General features: G+C 45.8%; 1 protein-coding gene across 1 annotated transcript in view; it reads left to right on the forward strand.

The window, feature by feature from the left end:
* Window positions 1-17,632, forward strand: part of GLP2R (glucagon like peptide 2 receptor) — a 121,201-nt gene that overhangs the window by 46,001 nt on the left and 57,568 nt on the right. The window contains exon 7 of the mRNA XM_034790523.1: window positions 13,798-13,957. Coding sequence (XP_034646414.1) covers window positions 13,798-13,957 — 160 coding nt within the window. The remainder of the gene's footprint in view (window positions 1-13,797; window positions 13,958-17,632) is intronic.

Consider the following 17,632-nt stretch of genomic DNA (forward strand, 5'->3'; position numbering starts at 1 on the left):
GATAATTGTCATCTAGAGACCTTGAATAATGCATAACAACAATTTTATTAAACCTACAATATTAGGAGCAAAACTGTATATTTCTACTTGCTTATATATGGCATTCTTTGTATTTACTCAGCACTTATATGTACAATACTTATACATTCAAAAAGCGTTGTACAACAGTTGAGATTGCCTGTCAAATAACATATTCATAAATTCTAAGTCCAGAAGGGACCATTTTGATCATCTAGTTTGACCTGCATAGAACTTCTCTCAAACAATCCCTGTTTGAACTAGATAGATAGATAGATAGATATGAAACCACACAAAGAAAGAAATGAAAAATTAAGACAGTCTAAGAGCCTGTCTACACTAGATGGTTTTGCCAATTCTATATCAGTCTAGTTAAATAATCAAATCTTTCCTTGCCCCAGTACAGACACAGTTATACCAGTATAAAAGTGCTTATTTTAAGTAGTTTATTCTGGTTCAGGAGGCAAAATAAGCTATAACATTATAAGTAACTTTTTACTGGTATAACTACATGCAAACTATGCTTTTATCAATCTAACTATTTTAGGGGTATTTTTTTTAATGTAGACCAGACCTAGTGGTACATACCCTCAACTCCCACACCCATAGACCTTATTGCTGCCCAAAAGTAAACTACCACTATAATGGTATTTGTACTGGCAAGTATATTTTTCAATGACTATATGTCTGTGTGCTATACTTTGCACCCGACTGAGTGTGTTGCCTGGTAAAGAACAGAGACAAAGCTGGAACTCAAACTATGTGGAAACCTAGAGATATTGTTTCTAGACATCATGACAACCACAACTACCATACATTACAGACCGCAATCTTAACTGTGCCTTCACTGGATTGCCAGCCTTCCAGCACCTCCTTATCTCGCTCCCAATCAAATAAAATTGCTGTGAAGTCTCCTCCACTCAAATCAATTGGTATCTCTCTCCTGGGTAGAGGAAAGTGTAGTAGGAAGAGAAAGCCTGGAGCATGGGGGCCTGGTGCAAGGCCCGAGGCCTGAACCAAAGTCAGCAAAAAATTATGCTATAAGCAAAAGTCAGGCCCTGTCAAAAGCAGATACTTGTCTGCAAGTTCACTGTCTGGTATATGAACTTGGCACCGATATTGCTAGCGTTGCTAAAACACACTGAATATGTAAATGCATTTCGGCAGGCTAAGAGAAAACACGCCAACCTACCACATGATAAGATCGTTTGACAGAAGTGATAAATCATGATGTTTTGTCTGAAACATCAGATGTAAAACTACAAAGACAGGTAATGAATAGGGAAGTTTTGTCTGAAGCATCAAGAGAAAGTTACAAAGGGAGGTAACAAATATGTCTTGGAACAAGTAAGATGATATATAAGTTGTTTGTCTCAATCTATAAATGTTGGAATGCATTGTCTTAGGGCAGGTCTACACTACTGCATACGTTGATCTAACTTTAGGGGTGTGAAAAAGTGACACAAATTTTGTGCTGTCCACACCAGCGCTATGCTGGAAGGAGATACTCTCCCGCTGACATAGCTTCCAATTCTCGCCAAGGTGGAGTAATTATGCCAATAGGAAAGAGCTCTCCCATTGGCATAGCACGTCTTCACCAGATGTGCTACAGCATCGGTGCAGCTGTGCCAATGTAGTGCTATCATGTAGACTTGCCCTTAACCCTTTGTCTGACTGAGGGGCAAGCAAAAAGTCACACCACTTACTGAGCTGGTCCATTATAATGGGCAGACAAGTCTTAATATCCCTGTAGAATCTATAGGGTGCTATTACTGTGCTTCATTGACAATAAACCTGGCCAAGCGCCTTCACCACTGAACCGAGTGTGTGGTCTTCTTGGGCAGTTCGATTGAGGTCTGCCAGGCTGACGACCTGGCCAGAGCCAGTGCAACACACAGAGAGAACACACACACAGCCAACAACTGACAACGGAAGGCTTTGGGCTTCTAGTTTTAGCTCCTCCTACACTCAGCTACTGTGCTCCTCACTTGCTCCCCTCTTGCAAATACAGTGTGGCTTCTACCCTCTGCTCCCTCTGCTTGAGCCGCTACACTCCCATCTTCCCCTCCTCACCTCCTGAGAACAACTATCTGGTCCCCTGCTTTCCTGATAAAGAGCCGGATCCCTGCTCTATTCTATCCCCTCTCACTCCCCACTGCTGGTTGGATGAGACATCTAGCCAGGGTGGGGGGATCATCACTGGAGGGAGCAAATTGTCAGGAGGGACATGGCTCCCCACAGTGGTTGTGCCCATGATCAATACATCCTTCAGGCTATGTCTACACTACAGCTTATGTCGGCATAACGTAAGTTACACCGACATAAGCACTGGTGTGGACAACGCTATGTTGGCAGGAGAGCTTCTCCCGCTGACATAGCTATTGCTGCTCACAGGGACTGGAGAAGAGCTTACATTAGAGACCTGTGCCACTGTAAACTCCCTAGTGTAGCCGTACTCTCAAAATTAGTAACCATCCTTCAATATCAACCAACAAACAAAAGTCTTGGAAGTTGTGCAATGGTTTCATCAAAAGGAATGACACCAGAGAAGATCTATTTGTGCACCAGATTGGCACAAGGAAAATTAGTCCAAGGATATGCTGGTACAATGCTGCAAATTGAGGCACTGTGATGCCAGGAAAGAAGGGTGAAGCAGCTCTGAGAGTCACAGGTCGTGGTGGTGCAATTCTGGTACATTGCAATGTACTTTCACTGCTGTAGATGCAAATCATGTCACAGGAATCCTCCACAGAATGATTACTTGGGATTCCCAGATGGCAAGGATCGGGAGAAGACAATGAACCAGAGTGTACACATCAGAATTCTGCTCTAGAATCTGGCGTGATGATGACACTGAGGCATGTGGCCCCAGCATTCAGGAAGATGTTCAGGAAAGAGACTGGAAAATGGAAATCATAAGAAAGCACAAGACAGTGGATGCAGTGAGGACAATTACATTATGTTACTAGTCCTTATAGTGGCAGAAATTTTTTTGAAAACTGAGGGTAACCAATCAATCAAGTGTTCTCCTCCTGAGCCTGCAGAACAATGTCCTGGAGAGGTGTGAACTGCCTCACTCATCCCAGCAGTGACATTTATAACACTTATAATTATTTCACTTATAACTTACAATTATTTCACTTATAACCAACACTTATAACTATTTCAGCTCTGATTTTTTTAGCAGAAAAATCCTGTTAATGTGGTTCTCCCACAACCCCAAGCTGCATCCCACACCTCTCTAGGAAAAGCTCCAACTGTTCCCTAAACAGCTAACAAAACTTCTAGCTTCCTCTTCCAACTTCTATAAAATCATTATGCAATGTCAATACAGTGAAAAATTTAAAAACTCAGTATAAAATAAACTGATTATTAGTACTAAAAATAACATAGCTATTGAATTGATTATATTATTCATAAATTCATAGTTTTCAGACCAGAAAAGACTGTTATAATCATCTAGTCTGACTTCTTGCAGAACATAGGACATAAATTTCATTCTGTCATACCTGTATCAAGCCTATATCTTCTGACAGAGCTCGAGCAAACCTTAGACAGACATCCAATCTTGATATAAAGACATCAAGTGATGAAGAATCCATCACACCTCTATCTAAGTTGTTCCAATGGTAAATTACCCTCTCAGTTAAATATTTTTGGCTTATTTCCAGTTTGAACTTATTTATTTTCATCTTCCAGACCCTGGATCTTGTTCTGCCTTTGTGTGCTAGATCAAAGAGCCCTCTACTATGAGAAATCTCTTCTTCACATAGGTACTTACAGATTGTCATCAAATCACCTGCTAACCTCTTTGATAAGCTAAATAGACTGAACTTTCAAGTGTCTCACTGTAAGGTAGGTTTTTAAGACATTTTGGTAGCTCTTCTTTTCCCTTTCCTATTTTAAGGTAACAAAACAGTTACCTTTATCAATCAAACTTGTCATTTCATTAAAAAATGTCAAGTTTGTTGGGCAAAACATATTTTCTAAAAAAAAAAAAAGAATGTGGAGCAGCATTAATTGGGTTGCCATGTTTTAATTCAGTACTGACTGCATCCTTTACCAGCAATGCTATGATGTTGCCCAGGATCAATGTCAAACTAATTGACCTATAGTTACCCAGGTCATCCTGTTTACCCTTTTCCAATATTGGCACATTGGCTTATTTTCCAGTCTCTAAAACTTTCTCAATATTAAAAGACATGTTAAAAATCAGCATCATTAGTTCACAGAGATCCTCTGTCAATTATTTAAAACTCTTGCATACAAATTGTCCAGTCTTGCAGATTTAGAAATGTTAAATTTAGTATACACTGTCTTACTCCTTAGTTACTGTTGGAATATAAAGTATTCCATTATCACTGTGAGATCTGAATACGTCATCCAGTTTCTTTTCAAATACAGAACAGAACAATTTATTGAACACATCTGCCTTTTGTGCATCATTATTGACCATATTACCATCTCCAATTGATAATGGGTGTATACCATTGATAAGAGTTCATTTGTGTCCCACATACTTTTTAATTACTTACTCATTCCCTAGCATCAGCCCCTTTTGTTGTCAATGTAATGCTCTCCTCACTAGTCATAGAGTGGGCTGAGCAGCTATCCTCAGATATGTCATGTGCTGTTCTCTCTTGCTTTTTCCCGGCTGAATCTGCAGAGATGTTTCCTGCAGCTGCCATGCTGAGTACCTGATAGCAATTGGATACCTCTAGTAGTGCATGTTTCTTTCTGTGGTGATCATAGAAGATTAGGGTTGGAAGAGACCTCAGGAGGTCATCTAGTCCAACCCCCTGCTCAAAGCAGGACCAACCCCAACTAAATCATCCCAGCCAGGGCTTTGTCAAGCCTGACCTTAAAAATCTCTAAGGATGGAGATTCCACCACCTCCCTAGGTAACCCATTCCAGTGCTTCACCTCCCTCCTAGTGAAATAGGTTTTCCTAATATCCAACCTAGACATCCCCCACTGCAACTTGAGACCATTGCTAATTGTTCTGTTATCTGCCACCACTGAGAACAGCCTAGCTCCATCCGCTTTGGAACTCCCATTCAGGTAGTTGAAGGCTGCTATCAAATCCCCCCCAAACACACTCTTCTTTTTTGCAGACTAAATAAGCCCAGTTCCTCAGCCTCTCTTCATAAGACATGTGCCCCAGCCCTCTAATCATTTTCATTGCCCTCTGCTAGACTCTCTCCAATTTGTCCACATCCTTTCTGTAGTGGGGGGCCCAAAACTGGACGCAATACTCCAGATGTGTCCTCACCAGTGCCAAGTAGAGGGGAATAATCACTTCCCTTGATATCCTGGCAATGCTCCTACTAATGCAGCCCAATATGTTGTTAGCCTTCCTGGCAACAAGGGCACACTGTTGACTCATATCCAGCTTCTTGTCCAGTGTAATCCACAGGTCCTTTTCTGCAGAACTGCTGCTTAGCCGGTCGGTCCCCAGCCTGTAGCAGTGCATGGGATTCTTCCATCCTAAGTGCAGGACTCTGCACTTGTTCTTGTTAAACCTCATCAGATTTCTTTTGGCCCAATCCTCCAATTTGTCTAGGTCCCTCTGGACCCTATCCCTACCCTCCAGCATATCTACCTCTCCCCCCAGATTAGTGTCATCTGCAAACTTGCTGAAGGTGCAATCCATCCCATCATCGGATCATTAATGAAGATGTTGAACAAAATCGGCCCCAGGACCGACCCCTGGGGAACTCCGCTTGATATCGGCTGCCAACTAGACATTATGCCGTTGATCACTACATGTTGAGCCTGACGATCTAGCCAGCTTTCTATCCCCCTTATAGTCCATTCATTCAATCCATACTTCTTTAACTTGCTGGCAAGAATACTGTGGGAGACCATATCAAAAGCTTTTCTAAAGTCAAAGTATATCATGACTTGCCCTTGGTGAATCCATGTTGACTGTTCCTGATCACCTTCCTCTCCTCCCCAAGTGCTTCAAAATGGATTCCTTGAGGATGTCCTCCATGATTTTCCTGGGGACTGAGGTGAGGGTGATCGGTCTGTAGTTCCCTGGATTCTCCTTCTTCCCTTTTTTAAAGATGGGCACTATATTTGCCTTTTTCCAATCATCTGGGACCTCCCCCGATCAACACGAGTTTTCAAAGATAATAGACAATGGCTTTGCAATCACATCAGCCAACTCCCTCAGCATCCTCGGATGCATTGCCTCCGGCCCCATGGACTTGTGCATGTCCAGCTTTTCTAAATAGTCCTTAACCTGTTCTTTTACCACTGAGGTCTTCTCACCTCCTCCCCATACTGTGCTGCCCAGTGCAGTAGTCTGGGAGCTGACCTTGTCTGTGAAGACTGAGGCCAAAAAAGCATTGAGTACTTCAGCTTTTTCGATATCTGTCACTAGGTTGCCTCCCCCATTCAGTATGGGTCTCATACTTTCCCTGACTTTCTTGTTGCTAACATACCTGTAGAAATCCTTCATGTTACCCTTCACATCCCTTGCTAGCTGCAACTCCAATTGTGCTTTGGCCTTCCTGATTACACCCCTGCATGCTTGAGCAATATTTTTATACTCCTCCCTAGTCATCTGTCCAAGTTTCCACTTGTAAACTTCCTTTTTGTGTTTAAGCTCACTGAAGATTTCTCTATTAAGCCAAGCTGGCCGCCTGCCATATTTCCTATTCTTTCTGCACATCAGTATGGTTTGTTCCTGCACCCTCAATAAGGCTTCTTTAAAATAAAGCCAGCTGTCCTGGACTCCTTTCCCCCTCATATTAGTCTCTCAGGGGATCCTACCCATCAGTTCCCTGGGGGAGTCAAAGTCTGCTTTTCTGAAGTCCAGGGTCTGTATTTTGCTGCTCTCCTTTCTTCCTTTTGTCGGGTTCCTGAACTCAACCATCTCATGGTCACTGCTGCCCAGGTTGCCACCCACCCCTACTTCTGCTACCAATTCTTCCCTGTTTGTGAGCAGCAGGTCAATAGGAGCACAGCCCCTAGTTGGTTCCTCCAGCACTTGTACCAGGAGTTGTCCCCAACACTCTCCAAAAACTTCCTGGATTGTCTGTGCACTGCTGTATTGCTCCCCCAGCAGATGTCAGGGTGATTAAAGTCCTCCCTGAGAACCAGGGTCTGTGATCTGGAAACTTCTATTAGTTGTCTGAAGAAATACTCGTCTACCACATCCTCCTGGTCTGTTGGTCTATAGCAGATGCCCACCACGACATCACCCTTGTTGCTCTTGCCTCTAAACTTATCCCAAAATTCTCTCAACAAGCTTTTCTCCAGTTTCATACTGGAGCTCTGAGCAATCAGCTGCTCTCTTACATACAGTACAACTCCTCCACCTTTTCTCCCCCGCCGGTCCTTCCTGAACAGTTTATACCCTTCCATGACAGTGCTCCAGTCATATGAGTTACCCCACCAAGTCTCTGTTATTACAATCACATCATAGTTCCTTGACTGTGCCAGGACTTCCAATTCTTCCTGCTTCTTTCCCAGGCTTCTTGAGTTTGTGTACAGGCACCTAAGATAACTAGCCGATTGCTCTGCTAGCCGATTGCCCTGCTTTCTCAGTATGAATCAGGCAGCCTCCTTGTGTTTCCTCCCAGTATCTCACTTCCCCACTTACCTCAAAGCTTAGGTCTCCATCTCCCAGAGAACCTAGTTTAAAGACCTCCTCACTAGGTTAGCAAGTCTGCCTGCAAGGATGCTCTTCCCTCTCTTCATTAGGTGGATCCCATCTCTTCCTAGCAATCCTTTTTCCTGGAACAACAGCCCATGGTCGAAGAATCCAAAGCCCTCTCTCCAACACCACCTGCATAACCACGCATTTACCTCCAGAATTCGATGGTCCCTACCTGGGCCTTTTCCTTCAACAGGGAGGATGGACGAGAACTCAACTTGCACCTCAAACTCCTTTCCCAGAGTCTTCAGTGACCCACTCAAGGTCATTGGTGCCCATCTGGAGAAGCAGGAAGGGGTAGCAGTCCGAGGGCTTGATCAGTCTCGGCGGACAGTCCATCACATCCTGAGTTCTAGCTCCAGGCAAACAGCACCCTTCTCGAATTTCCCAGTCTGGATGGCAGATAGATGACTCCGTCTAGATGGCAGATGGAGGACCCTTAGGTGGGAGTTCACTACCACCTATCTCCTCCTCTTGGGAGTGGTGGTCATTGAACCCCCATCCCTAGGACAATGCATCCCATGCCTTCTGGTCAATGGGGTCTCCTTCCGATCCCTTCCCTCAGATGACTCTTCCAAACCGTTCTCTTCCATAGTACCTGTGCAAAGAGCCTGAAAACCAATAGGTTCCCTCCCTACAATCTACTCAGCTCATGCAAGAGCTCCTTAATCAGATAATATGGCTGCTCCTTGTATGGACTTCTCCTGGAGTTCCCCCTATCTTGGTATTAGGGTCCATCAATAAGTTTCAAAGAACCTACTTAGGAATCATCCTAAAAGAATAAACACTCTCAAAGGTTGCACTAGAAATGACTGAGCTGCACTAATGCTAGAGCAGTAGACTCATAGACTCATAGACTCATAGACTTTAAGGTCAGAAGGGACCATTATGATCATCTGGTCTGACCCCCTGCATGCTGCAGGCCATAAAACCGTCCCTACCCCTTCCCTGGACTCTGCTGTTGAAGTCCCCAATCCTGTTTTAGGTGACTTCAATCGGCAGAAACCCTCCTGCTAGAGATCCCTGCCCTATGCTGCGGAGGAAGGCGAAAAACCTCCAGAGGCTCAGCCAATCTGCCCTGGAGGAAAATTCCTTCCCGACCCCAAATATGGCGATCAGTAAGACTCCGAGCATATAGGCAAGAGTCTCCAGCCTGACCCCGTCAGCCATTATACAATTTACCTACCATTTCTTGGTTTTCCTTGACTACTATGTTATACCATTAAACCATTCCCTCCATAAATTTATCTAACTTAATCTTAAAACCAGACAGGTCCGTCGCCCCCACCGTTTCCCTCGGAAGGCCGTTCCAATATTTCACCCCTCTGACGGTCAGAAACCTTCGTCTAATTTCAAGCCTGAACCTCCCCACGGCCAGTTTATATCCATTCGTTCTCGTATCCACATTAGTACTAAGCTGGAATAATTCTTCTCCCTCCCTCGTATTAATCCCTCTAATATATTTAAAGATAGCAATCATATCCCCCCTCAGCCTTCGCTTTGTCAGACTAAACAACCCAAGCTCCTCTAGTCTCTTTTCATACAACAGGTTTTCCATTCCTCTGATCATCCTAGTGGCCCTTCTCTGCACCCGTTCCAGTTTGAGTTCATCTTTTTTAAACATGGGAGACCAGAACTGCACACAGTACTCCAAATGAGGTCTCACCAGCGCCTTGTACAACGGAAGCAGGACCTCCTTATCCCTACTAGATATACCTCGCCTAATGCATCCCAAGACAGCATTGGCTTTTTTCACCGCCACGTCGCATTGTCGACTCATAGTCATCCTGCGGTCTACTAGGACCCCTAGGTCCTTCTCCTCTTCCGTTACTTCTAACCAATGCGTCCCCATCTTGTAACTAAAATTTTTATTAGTCATCCCCAAATGCATCACCTTACACTTTTTACTATTAAATTTCATCCTATTCCTGATACTCCAATTCACAAGCTCGTTCAAGTCTCCCTGCAGGATATCCCTATCCTCCTCCGAATTTACAACGCCTCCCACCTTCGTATCATCCGCAAACTTTATCAGCCCACTCCTGCAATCGGTTCCGAGGTCAGTTATAAATAGATTAAATAAAATGGGTCCCAAAACCGAACCTTGAGGCACTCCACTAGTAACCTCCCTCCAACCCGACAGTTCACCCTTTAATACGACCCGCTGCATTCTCCCCAATAACCAATTCCTTATCCACCTCTGGATTTTCATATCGATCCCCATGTTTGTCAGTTTAACCAATAATTCCTCATGGGGTACAGTATCAAACGCTTTACTGAAATCCAGGTATATTAGGTCCACCGCATTTCCCTTATCTAATAAATCCGTTACTTTCTCAAAGAAGGAGATCAGATTTGTTTGGCACGATCTGCCCTTCGTAAAACCATGTTGTAATTTATCGCAATTGCCACTAACCTCCAGGTCCTCAACTAGTTTCTCTTTCAGAATTTTCTCTAACACCTTGCACACTACAGATGTTAAACTAACAGGCCTGTAGTTACCCGGATCACTTTTTTTCCCTTTCTTGAAAATAGGAACCACATTAGCTATTCTCCAGTCTAACGGGACCACCCCCGAGTTTACAGATTCATTAAATATTATCGCTAATGGGCCTGCTATTTCCCGCGCCAATTCCTTCAATATTCTCGGATGAAGATCGTCCGGTCCTCCCGACTTAGCCCCATTAAGGCATTCAAGTTTTGTTTCTACCTCGGATACGGTAATCCCCCATCCTGAATGCCCCTCTGTAGTGGTGCTAGTATCCCTAATACCTTCATTGGCCTCATTAAACACCGATGCAAAATATTCATTGAGATATTGCGCCATGCCTCGATTGTCTTTAATCTCCTCTCCGGCAATAGTCTTCAGCGGTCCCACTTCTTCTTTCTTTGCTTTCTTCCTATTTATATGGCTGTAAAACCTCTTACTATTGCTTTTAATTCCCCTCGCTAGGTCCAACTCTACACGGCCTTTGGCCTTTCTCACTCTATCTCTACATTCTCTGACTTCGCTAAGGTAAGTTTCTTTACTAATCCCTCCCCTCTTCCACTCTTTGTACGCTTTCTGTTTTTTCCTAATCGCCCCTTTGAGTCGGTCGCTCATCCAGCTCGGTCTAAATCTCCTGCTTTGTAATCTTTTTCCCTTTTTTGGAATGCAGGCCTCCGACAGCTCATGCATCTTTAACTTGAAGTAATCCCAGGCTTCTTCTGCCTTTAGATCCATTAATACGTTTGCCCAATCCACTTCCCTTACCAGTCCCCTTAATTTGTTAAAATTGGCCTTTTAAAAATTATAAACCCTAGTCTTTGACTTAATTCTGTTACTCCTCCCATGTATTTTAAACCGAATTAGCTCATGATCACTGGAGCCCAAATTGTCCCCCACTACCACTTCCTCAACGAGGTCCTCACTACTTACCAGAATCAAATCTAAAATGGCCTCCCCCCTCGTCGGTTCAGCTACCACTTGATGAAGGAATTGATCAGCAAGCACATCTAGGAACATCTGAGCCCTATTATTACTACTAGCGTTTGTGCCCCAATCTATATCTGGGAAGTTAAAGTCCCCCATAATTACACAGTTTCTATTAGTAATTACTTCTCTAAACACATTAAATAGTTCCTTATCCATATCCTGGGTCGATCCCGGCGGTCTATAGCACACTCCGAGCACTATCCCCGGAGAGGCTCTAGTAGTCCTATTACCCAGTGTGAGTATTGCCCAGACGGACTCTGTGTTATCTAATCCATCAACTATTATTTCTTTACAGGTTATTTCACTATTGACATACAATGCCACCCCCCCACCTTTACCTTTGTTCCTGTCTTTCCTAAACAGCGCATACCCCTCCATACCTGTGTTCCAGTCGTGACTGCCATTCCACCACGTTTCTGTTATTCCTACGATATCTGGTTTCAGCTCTTGGACCAAGAGCTCCAATTCCTCCATTTTATTACCTAGGCTTCTGGCATTGGTGTATAAACACCCTAATGTATGTCGTTTAGCCTGTCTCCCATTCGTAGCACTATAAGTTGCGGGCCTCCTTGCGTCCATCCCCCCTGTCCTTCCTATGTCCAATCTCATCTCCCCGGCTATGTCTCCTCTCATTTTACTCACCTTTTCCATACTGGAATCTGGCGTGGAGATTAACTGTGCATCTCCCAACCTTCTCCCCAAACTTCCTAGTTTAAAGCTCTTTTGATAAGATGAGCCAGCCTCCCTCCCAGAAGTCTATTTCCTTCCCTACTCAGGTGAAGCCCATCCCGCGAGAACAGGTGCCTGTCCCCGAAAGCCTCCCAGTGGCCATACATCCCAAAGCCCTCCTTATAGCACCACTCTCTTAGCCAACTATTTATTCTCACAATCCTATCAGCCCTTTGCTGCCCTTCCCTCGGAACGGGCAGAATCCCACTAAAGATAATCTGAGCCTCTATCTCCTTGAGCGTCTTCCCCAGCCTAGCATAATCTCCCTTGATTCTCTCTAACGAGAACCTAGCCGTGTCATTCGTTCCTACATGAAGGATTATCAAGGGGTTCTTACCTGCTCCTTTTAGGATCCTTTTCAACCGCAGGTCCACATCGCGTATCTTTGCGCCCGGTAGACAGCACACCCTTCTGTTCTCCGGGTCCGCCCTGGTCACAGGCCTGTCCAATCTCCTCAGTAATGAGTCTCCAATTACATACACCTACCGTCGCCTGGCAACAGTGCAATCTAGTAATCTAGTCTCTAGTCCCTCTAGTCCTGACCTGTGCCTGTTCCTATCTTCCGTTATGCTCCCCCTTATGCCTTCCTGATTCCTCCCGGGGCCCAGAATTGGTGCTGTCTCCATCAACTCCTCCCCTCTCTCTCTCGGACTAGCTGCTCTTCTCTTCTTCCTCACTCTCCCACCTTCAGCCGCCACCTGGTGCCCCTCCACCTCGCTATCCAAACACTCGAACCTATTCCTGAGTTCTATTCCCCCCTTGCTGGCCCTTCTTTTCCTTGGCCTGCTTCTCACAGTCACATGCTTCCACCTCCCATGTTCTCCCCCTTCCATTCCCCTCTCACCGTCCTCTGCCTCTACCTGCGCTGCAGGACACTCTCTTTCAGCCCCTCCTTGCCTGTCCTCCATCAGCTGCTCAAACCCCCGCCTAAACTCCACCAGGGTATCTACCTGCATCTCTAGCCCCTTAATCTTTTCCTCCAGTAACACTATCAGGCGACACTTCATACACACATACCTGTGTTCCAGCTCCCCTGCTAAGACCATATACATACCACAGCTTCCACATGCCACCATCTGCATTCTGTCTGCTCCTGCTGCTTGGCTCATGCCTGCTGCACTCCCTGCCCACAGCACCTGTGGACTCAGAGCACACACCACACCGTGCCCTCCTGCCTCCCCTCTTACCTCCCCCTGCAGACTCCCTCTCAAACTCCCCTGTTAGCAGCCCTGTTTGCTGCCGCTGCTCGCAGCTGTACCGCTGCCTGGCTGGGCGGCCGCTTTTATGGGCCCCTTGATCAGCCAAGCCCCGCCCCCTGCTCAGGGCTCGGCGTCCGTCCCAGCACCAGTAGAAGGAGATTTCCCTACATTTCTTCATAGACAAGGACAGAGAGGTCCAGTCCCTCCCCAAGCTTCCTGTTAGTCATGCGGCGTCTTCTTCTAAGAAATCATGGTGTGTGTGTGTGTGTGTGTGTGTGTGAATCCCCACAGCATGCCTGGCCCACATGAGGCGCTTGGTTGTATTTTTGGAATTACACACACACATACACCTCCCCCCCCCCCACACACACACACACAGAGTTTTTAACACAAACACACACTCACACACTGTTTTTTAGCATGTTGGAGTCAAATATATATTCTGATTAGCTGGTTTTGGCTGTAGATGACATCACAGGTTTGCTTCTATTCCCAATGTTCATACAGCTGGGACCTCATCATGGAAGTGCAGCAACTCAGTTAAAGCTGCAGAAGGGTGTCTGACTGAACCAAATATTTATTATAATTGTTAATTTTTAAATAATATAAACTATGACATAAGAGCAACAGTATTTTTCAGAGATTTTAGAGTACTACAATGTGTAATTAATTACTATTATTAAATACTTCCTGATGTCTTATTTCTGCAGATTTTAACCATTTGCAGGACTTCCCAGTTTTTCTTGCATTACTTTGTTGGTGCAAATTGTTTTTGGCTTTTAGTTGAAGGAATTTATCTCCACACATTATTGGGGACTGCTGTGCTTTCTGAAAGCCTACTGCTGCAAAGATATATTGTGATAGGATGGGGTAAGTAAACAATTTCAGATAAGTTATTTGTCTTCTTTTATATCAGAAAATAAATGATAGGTAAACAAAGTTTTGGTACTTTGTGAAAGAAAGAGAAAAGCTGATTATTTGAACTCCCTGAAATTTGTTAACTTCCCTATGCTAATGAGGTGTCCAGAACTGATCATGTGATCATAATGTACTTTGTAACAACATAATATGTAATGTTCAGTATGTGTCTGCACACACTGGAAATTAGTAAATTCCCTGGTAACATCCGGGGACTGGAGGAAAGCATCCTGTGCATGTGGGGCGTGGAGGGATAGCCAGGGAAATTACTGAGACTGGGCAGAGGGGCTGGCTTCAGGCTGGAAAGGGGCATCCCAGTAGTTCTTACTGCTGTTCCTATGGAACTTCCTTGGCACCTGGTGACCAGTTTGTCCCCGCCCCTGGCAGCTGGCACCCTTTGCGCCAATGTCCTCCTGCTCCTGCCCAGGTGCCAGTGCACTGTCCCATTCCCCACACCTAGGCCCACTGAGAGCAATTCCAGGCCACAGGGCCAGGGCCAGGGCCAGGGCCGTCCATGGTGGGGCGGGGCCCAGGGCACAATACTGTTATTTCCGGGACTGACCGCACCGGCCTGCAGGGCCCTCCAAAGCACGGAGCGCTGAGCAGTCATGTGCGCCTGTAGGAGCCCTGTGCCCTCCCCCCAGGGCAATTTAAAAGGGTGTGGGGCTCCCAGCTACCGCTGCCGTTACTTCAACTGTCGTGGCAGCCAGGGGCCCTGGGCCCTTTTAAATCTCCCAGGCCCCTGGGCAATTGCCCCTTCCCCCCACATCGGCAGGCTTGCCTGCACCTGCAGCTGGTACACATGCTCCTGCCCCTCTTCTGGGCCAGGTTTCTGAGCCAAGATCTGCTGGCTTCTCCCTGGTTACCAGCCTGATATCATGCTCTGCGGCGTTCGCTCCAGCCTCCCCTCTGTATTCCACTCGCACCTTCTCCCCCTGCTTATGTGCACAGGAGGAACATAGGTGGGCCACAATCTTGCCTCCACAAGATATTGGTTGGGTCCCACTATTCCTCCCCCCACCTGATTACACCACTCTGGTATCATCCCCTTTTTCAGAACAAGAATGTTCCAGTACATAAAAGAAGCAGAAAATCCATTCACACACTTTCTGTATGTCAATCAAGTATTAAAGCAATTCCAAATTTTCCATTTAACACATCATTATATTATGACATTTATCCAAAAAATCTCCATTTCATATAGTCACTCTGTGTCTGCACATTATAATGGAATGTAGGGCTAGCATAGTTGAAGTGGCACCAGCATTTCTATTTTAATGGGATGATGAAATTCTCAGTGTGTTTTGAGTTAGAGATTAAACCTGGACTGCTTGTTGTAAGTTGTGAATTGGTAATGCCAGGGAAAGCAGACAATCTGACCTCAGTTACAATTTCTTCAAAAAACATCATGTTAACAAAATATTTTCACTGTCTCATTGTTTCTTAAATTCAGACCTCTTTTTAAAATGTAATAAAGCAACATGAAGTATGAAATCACTGTGTATAGTTCTTCAGTATGTATAGTTTCATGAATACTTGATAAAGGGTATGACATCTTTTTTGTTACTAGTTACTAAGGTTTAATAAGTCACAGGCTTGATGCAGGTATTACTGGAGATCAGACTAGATCAGGGGAGGACAAACTACGGCCCGCACCCATCAGGGCTTTCAATCCGGCCCGCGGGATTGCCAGCCTCATGGCACAGCGGGGCTAAGGCAGGCTTCCTGCCAGCTCTGGCCCCGTCCCACTCCCGGAAGTGGCCAGCACCACATCCCTGCGGTCCCTGGGGCGGGGGGACAGAGGGCTCCGTGCGCTGCCCTCAGCTGCAGGCACTGCCCCCCACAGCTCCCACTGGCCAGGAATGGGGAACGGTGGCCAATGGGAGCTTTGGGGGTGGTACCCACAGGCAAGGGCAGCACATGGCGGAGCCACGTGTCCCACTCCCAAGAGTCACTGCCGGATATGCTGGCCACTTCCGGGAGCATCGCGGAGCCAGGACAGGCAGGGAGCTTGCCTTAGCCCCACTGCGTGCTGCTGCCACCCCGGAGCCGCTTGAGGTAAGCGGCACCAAGACACAGCCCACACCCCAAACCCCTCCTGCACCCCACATCCCTACCCTCTGCCCTGAGCCACTTACCCCCCTGCCCTGAGCCTCCTGCCACACCCCTCCTGCACCCCAACCCCTTGCCCTGAGCCCCTTCCTGCACACTGCACCCCTTCCCAGATCCTGCACTCCCTCACACACCCCTGCCTCAGCCCTACATTCATGGCCCTGCATACAATTTCCTCACCCAGATGTGGCCCTCGGGCCAAAACTTTTGCCCACCCTTGGACTAGATAGTTTCAGTAGTTCCTTCTGGCCTCACAATCAATGGCTTTATATCAGCTTAAGAATTAGAAGTCTGACCTCCCTATCTAAAGGTCAAGGGCTCAAGCCCTGTTGTTTACCTTTGGGGGTAGAGGAGACGTTATGGTTGCATACAGCAGAATTTGGTTTTTCAATTTTCTTTTCTAAAAAATTGATGTATTTAATTCACATGGTGAGAAAACGTCCTTTAAAACAAGTTTTATACTTAAAAATGCATAATCAATTAGCTGTGCTGTGACATACAACAATGTTCTGCATTTCAATCATTTGTCCCACATGTTGATAGCTTATATCACGCATTGGCAGGTTTCAAGGTTGAGTAAGGCCCAGATCAACAAAGGTACCTAGGCTCCACTGCAGTCCATAAAGCTCCCACTCAGCTGCCCCCTAACCCTATAGGGGCCTAAACTCACTCAGCACCTGAATGTTTAGAGTAAAAGTTCTCTAGGTAACTATGTTTCTCCCTTTGGGCATGCATGCCGCTGTCTCCCTCTCAGTGCCTGGATGCCTGTCTCCCAGTTAATCCCCAGTGTGGTCCACAAACATGGGGAAGACAGGAAGACGAGTGCCTTTCTCACATGTGGGGCCCGATCCAGTAGATGTGCTCAGAGGCCACCTACTGGATTGGGTCCCATTCAAAATCTTGCTCCAAGAGAAGGAGATGGTGGGGGCTTTTAGCTTAGTGGCTAGAACACTTGCCTGGGCTACAGGACACACAGGTTCAGTTCCCCCTTCTACCTGATGGGAAGAAAGGATTGGCTCAGGGTCTCTCTCCACTCTCAGGAGGATGCTGAAACCACAGAGCTATGGGGTGTTCCCACAGTCTCTCCAGTTGAAGCTTTTCCATGGTGTATAAATACTTAAAAAGTCAATCGGCAAGAGAATGAGAATGACTTTATAACCTGCTAAGGGCACCCACCTGCAAGGTGGGAGACCCAAGGTCCAGTCCCCCTGCTTCATTACCTATTCAGTTTTTTATCCAAAGTGGAACAGGAGAGACAGATGGAGTACCATATCAGAGTATCATATCACTCAATGGCTACAGTACCCTTCTGAGAGGTTTGGGGATCCCTGTTCAAAGCATTTCTCTCATTGTTGGGGGAATTGAACAAGCCTCTGCACCAGATGACTGGAAAGTACCCAATGTAACACCAATTTTTAAAGCGTTCCAGTGGAGATCCTGGCAATTACAGGTCTCAGTACTGAGCAAACTGGTAGAATATATAGTAAAAAACAGAATTACCAGACATAGATAAGC

Source organism: Trachemys scripta, chromosome 14 (genome assembly GCF_013100865.1).
Source record: "Trachemys scripta elegans isolate TJP31775 chromosome 14, CAS_Tse_1.0, whole genome shotgun sequence".
Lineage (NCBI taxonomy): Eukaryota > Metazoa > Chordata > Testudines > Emydidae > Trachemys > Trachemys scripta.